General features: G+C 31.1%; 1 protein-coding gene across 1 annotated transcript; it reads left to right on the top strand.

The window, feature by feature from the left end:
- The first annotated feature begins 257 nt into the window (after positions 1 to 257).
- Positions 258 to 1,580, top strand: LOC120077220. Its single transcript, XM_039031122.1, has 2 exons — positions 258 to 993; positions 1,258 to 1,580. The coding sequence occupies exons 1-2, from the start codon at positions 258 to 260 to the stop codon at positions 1,578 to 1,580; spliced, it is 1,059 nt and encodes a 352-aa protein (XP_038887050.1).
- Positions 1,581 to 11,639: the final 10,059 nt, after the last annotated feature.

Below are 11,639 nucleotides of genomic sequence, written 5' to 3'. Positions count from 1 at the left end.
AGTCCTAAAAACGAAACTAAGGATAATATGTCTAATAAGATAAGAAGAGTGAGGAGAAAAAAGCAAGTAAGAGTTCCTCCTGTCTACTGATGAAACTTCTAATGACAGTGTGACGGTTAGTCAGTTGAAGAAAAAAGATAAGAAAAAGAGTGTTAGTGGGTGCTGGTTCTTCGAAGCCAAGTGTTCAAAATGAAGCTGTTTCTGACTAAAAATGGGTGGATGAAGAAGAAAATGTGTTACAAAAAGATCCTTAAGATATGTTGGATGAGGATTTTCATAAAACTAAGACCAAAAGAAGATTGAAAAAGAAAGATGTTCCAGTCGTGCCTTTAGATAGTATAACATACCACTCAGAGGGTATTGCTAAGATGTGGAAGTTTGTAGTAAACAAGAGGATTGTTGTTGAAAGAGATCTCTTTGAACAAGCACAAAACTATCTAGAAATTATGAATTTATTTGTAAAGCCTAGTATTGTTTGCTCTGTGTTAAACTTTGGGCCATACTACCCACAATTGGTTTGTGAATTTTATGTAAATCTCTCTCACCAGTTTGATAATGAAGGAAGTCTGGACTATAGAAAGGTCCATGTGAATGAGCATTGCTTTGTATTTTCAGCCTATCTCATTAACAGGTTTTTGAATTGCCAAGTTCCTGAAAATGTTACTGAACAACGATCATTTATGTCCGATCTTGTTTTTGAACTCACAAGGAGAGTCAAACGTGCTTGGCCCAAGAAAGATCAATTGCCTTGCTCTGATCTCAGTGTGAAATATGTATTGCTTCATAAGATAGGGATTGAAAATTGGTGCCCATCTTCTCACAAATATAGTCTCTCTACTCCATTGGAAAATCTTTTGTATCAAATTGGCACAATGGAAAAATTCAACTATGGTATCTTTATCCTCAATCAAATTAAACGTCATATTGCTTCTCAAGCTACTAAAGTTCCCTTTAGGGTTAGCAATGGGGCGGGGAAGGGTTCTCCGTCCACTTGTATGTCACCACATACATGCTTAAATTACATACAGATAATCAAGAATTTTATGTTTATTGGTTTGTGGTAAAGCAAATAAAAACAAACAACTGAGCAAAAAAAAGATGTGAAGTAAATATCATATATTATATAACACAAGCGTTCGTACAAACTGTTTACAAACTACAGGATATGAAACTTTAGGGCATCAACCCCAACAAACTGTTTATAAACTACAGAACACGAGACTTTAGGGCATCAACCCCAACATAATCTTCTCCTAGACTCGGACATTCCTAGACCTCTTCCCCCTGCTCTGTCCTTTAGCTACATATTGTATAAGGTAAAACATGTTCCTGGCCTGGTTCATATTGATGTCTTTGTAACTGAAAGTGGTCCGATTATAAAATTTCTTTTGACTCCATGCCGAAAAAAGGGGATGCATGGGCTGGCAAATAAATCAATTGATCTTGGAAGTTTGGCCCATAATATTTATGCTCGGAACACTGAGGTGGATGACGTGTTGAATTTTCTTCGTAGTACTTTAGATTGTCCTGAACAGGGTGGAAGCTCTGGTGCACAGGATAATAATGTGGTTGAGTATTGATGACTGCTTGTCTACTTCTCCTCTCTTTTTTTTAAGCATGGCAAAAAAGGGGGAAAAGTCGAATATATGATGGAGTTGTTTGGTGTTGGCTAAAGACAAATATGTGTTGGAGTTTTTTTGGTGTTGGCTATAGTTGTTGCTTTTGTTGTGATGGTTTTTGTTTTCTTGTTTTGTTTCTACTGCTACTGTGAATGATGTGTTTTATCTCTTAGACTGTTATGTTGTATTTCAATGACATTATGCATTCTCCTTGTCTGGCTATGTTGATTAATTATGTTTTTCGTTACTTAAAAAATATTGCCAAATGGGTGAGTTTGTTAGATATTATGTGGTTGCCAATATTTGTTTAAGTATCACAAAGGTAATATTTTTTTAAGTATACCAGATGTTATCTGAGTTGCCTATTCATTTGTGGTTTTATAGCAAAGGCATGTTCTATGAAAATGTAGATTCTACAAAATACTTTCCTTATCAAGTTTTTCCTTCCACATCATCATTTGTCGATTCTTTTCCTTTTTTAGTATGTGACAATTATGGAAGTTAAGGTTGCTCGTATGTGTTTCTGCTATGCATATTTATAGGCAATTAGTCCTCTTGTTTGGATTGACCATTTTATTTTGTGTGAAGCTCGTGTTTGAAAGAAAACAACTCAGTATGTATTCGGTCAACATTCCAGTGCATTGACAGAGTTGAATTTCTTGAAGACGTATTTTGTGTTCCTCACATCGTGGATAAGAAGATCATTTTCAGAAGGGATTCTCAAGCTTAGGGGGAGCCTAAGCCATTCGAACAAATGGGACTTTGTTCTTAGAAGGAAAGATACAATATGAATGAGAAGGAGTCTCATGACTTGAGAGGACCTCAAATCTTATAGAGAAAGAGTCTCGATCTTAGAGGAGCCTAAGATTTGCTTGACTGATAATACAATATAGGTGGAGCCTAAGACACTGTGAGAAGGAGTCCCACGCCGAGAGGGAGTCTAGCTTATTAGTCGAGTGATAAAGTTGTACGAGACTCACTATAATCGTACATCTATTACAGATAAGTATTGTGTTGTAATTGTTTATCATGGATATTAGTGAAGTTATCTTTTCTAGGCACATTATCTCCCAGACATAGGTGATTTACACTGAATTGGGTTACCAACCTTTGGTGTTATTTTATCTATTCTGCTTATTTGATAACTCTCTTGTAGAATACTGTAACATTGTTCATGACATAGTTAACTTGCAGTAGATACTTCCTAATTTTTTTTCATCAATACTTGTGACTCGTATACATTAGAGATCAAATTTATACTAGAAATTAAATCCATGACCAGAGTAATTCTAAACTGCCAAAGACTTCCAAAGTTATTTTAAAAGAAATAGATTTAAGGCCTTCCATGTAAGTAAAAGTAATTTAAAATATTAGTTTCTAATGTCATGCTTGAGAATTAATTTCCAATTGATAGAGTGAGTTATAGAAGATCCTCAATTTCTAAAAGTGAACCAATCTAAATTATTTATGAAGATTAAATTTGAAAATCGTGCATCCAATCCATTTTTATTGGCAAATATCGAGTTAATAAAATAGACAATTAGAATTAATGCATAGACAATTTTCAAAAGAAATCTGATACTAATTCATTTATGAAAGTTTAGGGGTTTAGTTTACAAGATTATAAGTGTTGATCCAAACAAAATGGAATGAAGGGTTTAAATTGATACATGTATGTAAATCTAGGTTTAAATTGATACACGTACGTAAATCCAGATTTAAATTGATACAACTCCCAAAATTTAGGAAATTATTTTTTTTCTTATTAAAATTTAGGTTTAAATTAAATTTCCTAATTAGAAATAATTGAGATTTGTAGAAATAAGATGGGACTAAAAAGGGAAAACAACGATCAAGTGATTCATAATTTATAAATACAACTAAATTTTGTTGCACATCAATAGATCAGAGTGGCGCAGCGGAAGCGTGGTGGGCCATAACCCACAGGTCCCAGGATTGAAACCTGGCTCTCATAATAAATGAGAGTGTATTCTATTTTCTCTAATAGATGTGAAGTCTGAATTGAAGTAATTTCTCCCCCTAAAATTAATTTAATGTAAACAATCATGTAACACATATTTTTCTTGTACTTCTCATCCTTTAGAATCATTAGAATAAACAATTTGTTGCATGCCTTTTTTTCTATAAATTGTTTTTCAAATTTGGGCTGAAAAAAAAAACTCTTTTCTTTGAGAAAAATTCATAATCCAAAACCGAACCCAAAGATCCATTTCTTTTTCCATGTCTTTCTCTCTCTCGGTTTTCTTCATCCATCGGGTCCCACAACTCGGTTCTGAGTCCAGAGGATAGTAGGTCAACTCTAGTGGTGGTCCGAAAGAGTTCTGGTCGAGATTCAGTGAGAAAAAACAGTTTTCGGGAGCTTCAAAGGTAAGTTAATTTACTGTTTTTTCCTTCATTTTGCATGCTAAATTTCTTTTGATTAAAAGCAATTAAAGTGTAATTAGGTTCTTATTCCGCTGTATATGTCTCGTATTCCATCAGATACATCATAACAAATAACACCAAACTCAATCTTATTTTTTGCCAAAACTTTTTTCATTCAAAGGGTCGAAAAAATATCCACTAATTGATTGTTAGAACTCACAAATTCAAGAGTAATATGACCATTTTGCACACTCTCTAATAAAATGCTTAGTTTTAGTGTCTTGATTTTTTTAGTCAAATTACTAGTACTAGTATTATAAAAAAATTTGGGTACACTATCAAACTTTAATCTAAAATAAAAAAAGAGTTTGTTTCATCCAAATAAATTTTACACAACAATTAGTAACCACAATATATTCCGCTTCAATAGTGGACAAAGCAACAAAATTTTGTTTTTTATTAAACCAAGATATTAAGGAACTATCAAGAAATTGTCAAGTCCCACTAGTACGAAGTAAATTATCAACAAAATTCACTTTGGAATATCCTACCAAACTAAACTCAACATTTCTAGGATATTACAACCGTACATCAATAGTTCAAAAAAAAATATGTAAATATTCTTTTGACGACTTGCAAATGTGATTCCTTAGGACAAAATTGAAATCTAGCACAAAGACATATAGTAAACAAGATATTGGGTATATTAGTGGTCAAATAAAGTAAAGATGTGATCATACCTCGATAATTCTTTATGTTCACACATTTACCTTTTTTCATCGTTGGCAAGCTTAGCGATAGTGCTCATAGAAGTCTTTGCAATTTTACATTCATTGAATTTAAGTCTCTTGAACAAATCTCTTGCGCGTTTTTCTTAACTTGTAAAGATGTCATCCTTGAGTTGTTTGATTTGGAGTCCAAGGAAGAAATTAAGTTCTTCCATCATACTCATCTCAAATTTACCATGCGTATACTTAGAAAATTCTTCACACAAAGATGGATTAGTAGAACAAAAAAATAATATCATTAACATATATTTGTAGTTAAGCATATCATTTTCTATATCTTTAATAAAGATAGTAGTATCAAAATTTCCTATTTTAGAGTCATTCTCAAGTAGAAAATTACTAAGCCTAACATACCAAGCACTTGGAACTTGTTTTAAGCCATAAAGAGCCTTTTTAACTTATATACATGATTAAACACATCAAAACTCTTAAAACTTGAAGGTTGTTCTATATAAACTTCTTCCATTTAAGAAGACACTTTTCACATTTATTTGATATAAAATAATTTTTTTTTTATAAAAAGAAAAAGCGAGCAACATTCTGATAGCTTCTAATCTAGCAACCAATATAAAAATTTCTTTATAATCTATACGTTTCTTTTGACAATAACTTTGAGTTATAAGTCTACTTTTATTTTTAATGATATTTTCATTTTCATCTATCTTATTTCTAAATACTCATTTAGTCCCAATTATAGAAGCATTAGAAGGCCTAAGGGCTAATTTCCAAACTTTGTTCCTTTCATATTTATTTAATTCCTCTTGCATAGCTAAGATCCAAAACTCATCACATTCAACATATTTAAAGCTTTTAGGTTCAACTTGAGAAACAAAAGCAAGATTACTAAATAAATTAAGAGAAGAACGAGTTTTCATACCTTATTTGGGATCACGAAGAATCAAATCCTTGGGATGAGATGGAGCATATCTCTGCTCTTTAGGCATGGATGAAGAATCATCTTCATTCTTTTTCATTGATGCTCACTTCTTGCATATTTGAAACTATTTCTTTGCTTTTGTCACTAACTAGTAAGTCTACAAAATCTTTTTCAAAATGCTAACTACAAATAGACTCATTAGGAACAATATTACAAAATTAATCAAACACGTGTATAAATTCCTCAATAACTAAAGATCTCTTATTGCAAACTCTATACGCTTTACTAGTAGAGGAACATTCAAGGACAATACCAAGTTCCGTCTTAGAATCAATTTTTCAAGCTTTTTTTGTTGTTCAAATTAAAACATTTACAACAAAAAAAGAACTTTGAAATATTTAATATTTGGATATTTGTCATACCAAAGATCATAAGAAGTTTTATCTAAAGATGGTCTAACTAAAACTCTATTTAAAACATAACCAACGGTGTTAACAACTTCTGCAAAAAAATATTAAGGTAAACCGCAAATTCTCGCAAGGTATGAAATTTTCTTTTCAACCACACCACTTTGTTGAGGAGTTCTTGGAGAGGAAAAATTATGAAAAAAAACTATTTTCTTCTCAAAAAGCTTTAAAAGCGTAACTATCAAATTCTTCTTCATGATTGCTCCTAATTTTAGTAATAAAAAACTTATTCTTTTTAATTTTGAACTCTTTTTGCAAAACTAGTAAAACATTTCTAAGGATCATCCTTACGTTTTATCATCAAATCCCAAGTAAATATTGAAAAGTCATCAATTATCACAAATGCATAATAGTTCCCTCCAAAGCAAACCATCCTAGAAAGGCCAAATAAGTCCATGTGTAATAGTTGTAGGTGTCTAATAGTAGAGATAGCATTTTTAGATTGAAAAGAGGACTTAGTTTGTTTACCCATTTGATAACCATCACTAACTTTATATTCTTTTAAAATTTAAATTCGGGAAGACCTCTAAGCAAAGAATTCTTGAAAATATTTGAAACTATGGGCACGATAGCATGTCTTGTCTTCTATATCATAATAAAAAATAATCATGCAAAGCCGATAGACATTTATTATTAATAGGCAATTCAGATTAAGAGTTGCACATGCTAGAACAGACTACTTCTTAGATTGAAGATCTAGAAACAAGATTTGGAACTTTCTTCTAGATTGAGTCATTCCGCAATCACGCTTGAAACAAGATTTTATTGAATGACTCACATGCATTTTATCGCAGAAATTGTAAGAAAAAACTTCGATTTGCAAAATAGTTGCTGAATTCTAAGCAAAGGTCTCGAAACATGAGAAATATATTTCATTTAAATTCTAAAAGTCGTCATTTACAAGCCAAATTTTGTGTCCTTGTGGTTACTCTAAACCTTACAATTAAGTATGGTCAATTTAAACTAATCTGACCGTTTTTAAAATAAATCAATCGCGAGTCTAATTGATGCTAAATAACAAGTTTGATAAAAAAAAAAAATATATGGAACCATAATTTTAGTTAATCTCAAATGATGAAATCTAGAGCATGTAACTAAAATTAATTGCAAAAGATAAATAGTAAATAGTTAGAGAAGAAGATACCGTAACTTTTATAGTGGTTCGGTCAAACTCGACTTACATTCATTTTCTCAAGCATCACTTAGGATTTTGATTAAGGATCTTCTTAGACTATTTCCATGGATAGAGTTGAACTGCTACCTTGCTCATTTTTTTAGTTCAAGAGCAAACCTAATCCTTTCTTCGGGTTAGGATCAACTGTTATAATGTTTGGAAGCTTTAAAAGACATAATATAAATATCTCTAAAAAGAGTGGATATACAATTTTGAACTCACAATATATAATCCTCACAATATAAAACAAAAACATCTCCCTAGAATAAGATAAAAAAGAACGAAATTTGAGAGTTGTGAGAGAGAGCAACAATGGTGGCTATCTCAATGTGATCACGACGCAAAGCAACTGACATCCTCTTTTAAGGTTCTTTTAAAATAAAAGAGTTTTGGAGTCGTCATCAACCATATTAAAGGTGTAATTAATTACATAATTAAAAAAGGTTTTGGACTATATAAATTCATGTTTGAGTTAGAGAGTCATTTGTGTGTAGGGAAGGCACCTAAACCCTACAACATCGGTCAAAACAGTTACCAAAATTTATCTTTTATTATTGAAGCAAGAAAAATTAAGAAGGTCTATAAAATATTATTTTGCATTTTTTTAAATGTCTCACATTCATTAATTCACATTTTAGAAATAAAACATGAATGAACTACTATGAGTGTCATCTGCACCATTAAGAAAATTCAAAATTTATTTTGGGTTCTCAAAATAATTTCCTTCCCTTCGAGAATATTAGAGCATCGAACTTTGATACTTCTAATCTCTATAATCAGTGTTTGATGAGAAAACTACTCAGTCTCGTTTTAATTAAAAATCGTTATTTATTGTTGAAAGTCAAATGGTTAATTTAATGAAAATTATTTTAAATTTAGAATTTTAAATTAGTGAGAAATTTCATGCATTTATAGAATTTAAAAAAAAAAAAAAAAAAAAAAAAAAACTCATATAGGAACACTACCTTTACTCAAATTTATTTTGTAAAAAAGATATATAAAATTTTCATGTATTTATGAATTCAGGAAATTCAGAAAGAGAACACTACTAGTTAAATTCAGTTCTTTTTATTTTGTAAAATTACAGAATCATTTTGGTGAGACATTTCATGTATTTATGAAATTTTAGCAAAAACCCATAAAGAGAATACTACTCCACCTTTAAAAAAATATATTTATTCTTACTCAAATTTTTAAAAGAAGAAAATAAATAAATCATTTAATTTTAGTCTTTGATATTCTAAACTTTAGACATGTTGAAATTAATTGAGATTTAATGTCTGAAAATATGTATATACAAATTTGAAAAAACTAAAATGAAAATTTTGGAGTTTTACGAAGAATGAGTTTTGGTATCAATATAATAACACCGTAACAAATTAATACCAAATCAAATCAAATTTAACTTGATCGTGAAATTGATCGAGTCAACGGAATGGGTGATCCAATTGGAGATGAAAAAAAAAGTGTAAGAGTTTCTTAGAGTTGGGAGGGTTGAGAAATATGGTGAAATTTCATATTTTTCTTCTTTCTCCCTAATACAGTAAAGATTAGGGAAAAATGCTATCAGGCTAAAATTGGAGAGAGAAAGAGAGAGAAGAACGTTCTTTTTTCCATACTAACATGAATGGTAAAGGGAAAAGAGGGAAATAATTAAATTTGGTTAGCAATGTGAAGAACAGAGGCAAGATATTTTATGATCATTCAAAATATTCCGTTTCAATTTCATTACTTTATTTGCAACCAAAATTTGATAAATCAATGGTAGCAATAGACGACACTTTGGGATCTATGGGGTCTAGAGCGCTGAAATATGAGCCCAATATGAATCGTTGTTGGCCTCCAATTAAACTGGTAATTATAAACAAAATATGAGTCTGTGTCGGAGCTCCGAGTTACCTCGTCGTCGTCTTTGAATTTCTTGCAGCGGAGAGGATTTCTTTCTTCAACAATGGTGTAATTCTTTCTCTTCAACTTGAAATTTTTATTCACAATTGGAACTTAGAGTTCTTATTCACAACCGAGATGGAACGGTGATGGTCGAATTATCTGAAGGAAAAAATGAGATGCAAAGAGAGGAATGGGGGTGTGCTTCTAGAAATTGAGGAGAAGAAACAATGGGAAACTAAAAGCGGAGGAAAACATTTTTTTTGCGCTCAGATCAACCAAGCCCAAGTCAATGAAGGCTATTTAAGAACGCAAAGAACCTAGAGAGAATTTTAGATTACAAAAGTCTCCAAAGAATTCTCCCAAAACTTTGTAACTCTTGAAGTTGAATCACATTTGAAGGCTGAAGTTCTTTGGAATACTAACATTCTTCTAACACTCCAACTTCAAGAACATTGACGCGCGTCACTTCCATACATCAAATGTATTAACTCAATAGAGAAAGAATCAAAGAAAAGTACTAAAGATCAAACCACATCTGTATAAATCAACCATAAACTCAAGCTTAACCTCGGCATAAATCAACCATAAACTCAAATTTAACTTCACGAAATACGTTTTTCCATAAACTTCATGCCAACAAAGCCAACAATACCTATTTTAGTAAAAGATAATAACTCCTCTTAAATATGTGAATCGTGTAACAAACATCAAACAAGTTAAATCAACCATGATTGGGATAATGAGCATTTTAAGCAACATTTACTCTCCCTAAAAATTAGCATACTTGAAAAAAAAAATATATGGAAACGAATAATGGACTTTCATTTATCACATAAACATAAATAATAGTTTCAATTTAATCTCTTTTTCAATTACGTAAAATTTCACAATACATATAACACTGGACTATATTCCATTGAGGATTTTAAAACATACCAAATGTGAAATAATAAAAATCATCACACATTCAATCAATATCTATAATCAATACTATATATAAAAGCCACTATATGGAGAATTTTTTTCTGACAATTTTACCCTTGCATTATAAGTTTTCTCACCATTAATTTGGTGACAATTTTGTCATTTAAATATAAACTATTTTTTTGGGTTTATTTAAATATTAACAAATAATAAATAAATGTTAACTTAATCATTTGATTTTCACATATATGTTGTAGAATAAGACTAGTGCAAGAACAAAATAAGGGGAAAAAAAAAAAGAGAAGAAATGAGAGAGGAAGGTAAAGAAAACAATTAAACGCAATTGTTGGCGTCTATTAAAATGACACCATACAACACTATTTATATGATATGAAGGGTGTATATTAACAAGGAATTCAATGGAAAGTGTATATGTTACAAAATAGAATCCAATTGGAGATTTATGATATTTGGTAACTTATGTAGGTTATGAATACCTATATTAAATAGTACATTTATAATATATATTACATTTATGATACTTGTTCGTGGTTTCGTGATGTGCGCTAGGAGTGTATTATAAATGCAGATGGAATATAAGATTGATGTAAATGAAGATGAATGGTAAATGACTTCTCTAAGTGACAAAATTGGGTGATGTGTCATACTCTCTCGCTAATGCATACAAGTTTTTCTTGATCTAGATCCAATAATAAATCTAATTTAGATTCCTGGTAAGTCCAAGGTCGAACAAAGGGATTTAAGTTAGACTAACACAGGCCTTGCATTGCAACAGATGTAGAAGGGTTCTAAATAAATGCTGGAAAAGTTTTATCTACACTATTTTACTGCATATGTACAAGAAGACACAAGAGTTCAAGTGAAATGTAGGGTTTAATGAAAGAATGGTGCTAAGTGATAAGGGAATGCGTTGATCCAAGTAAGATGTGTTGGGGTTGATGCCCTAAATCTTATAGGGTTCTATAGTTTGTAAACATTATTATACAAACTCATTATGTATTTAATAAAATATATGATATTTTATTCATTGTTTATAAAATATATGATATTTTATTTGCATTAACCACAAACTAATAAACTTGCCCAAGGTTATCTTTGTAACTTAAATATGTATGTAGAGACATACAGGTGGATCGTGTTTAAGTGATAACCTAAATAGTCTATAATAGATGGATAAGGCTGAGTACCTTATCCTGGTGACACTGCGAGTATGGCCCACTTTGTAAGTGTTATAATTGCTACAAATGATCTTATCCTGATCATTCATGGATAGACATGTGAGCGGGGATATTCTATATAAAGGAGTTTGTATAAAACCGGACCACAAAATGTTTAGTCTCATTATATAACGTCGTTCATAATAGAGACTTACATTTAACCAAGATGACCATAGGTAATATGACCTAAATCCTATCTATGAGGGCAGTTCTTTGATTTGTATGGGTGAGAGTGGTCAGATCGTCGACTCAACAAGCCTACCATTTTGGGGATTCA

This window comes from Benincasa hispida, chromosome 5 (genome assembly GCF_009727055.1).
Source record: "Benincasa hispida cultivar B227 chromosome 5, ASM972705v1, whole genome shotgun sequence".
Lineage (NCBI taxonomy): Eukaryota > Viridiplantae > Streptophyta > Magnoliopsida > Cucurbitales > Cucurbitaceae > Benincasa > Benincasa hispida.
Note: the sequence above shows the minus strand (reverse complement) of the source record. Positions and strands in the feature narration are given on the sequence as shown.

Bases quoted from the DNA above. Each gene is read 5' to 3' on its own strand.
- LOC120077220 (XM_039031122.1), top strand. From the start codon at position 258: ATGTTGGATGAGGATTTTCATAAAACTAAGACCAAAAGAAGATTGAAA. The intron at 994-1,257 runs GTATGTCACCAC...ATCTTCTCCTAG, and splicing joins GAAGGGTTCTCCGTCCACTT to ACTCGGACATTCCTAGACCT.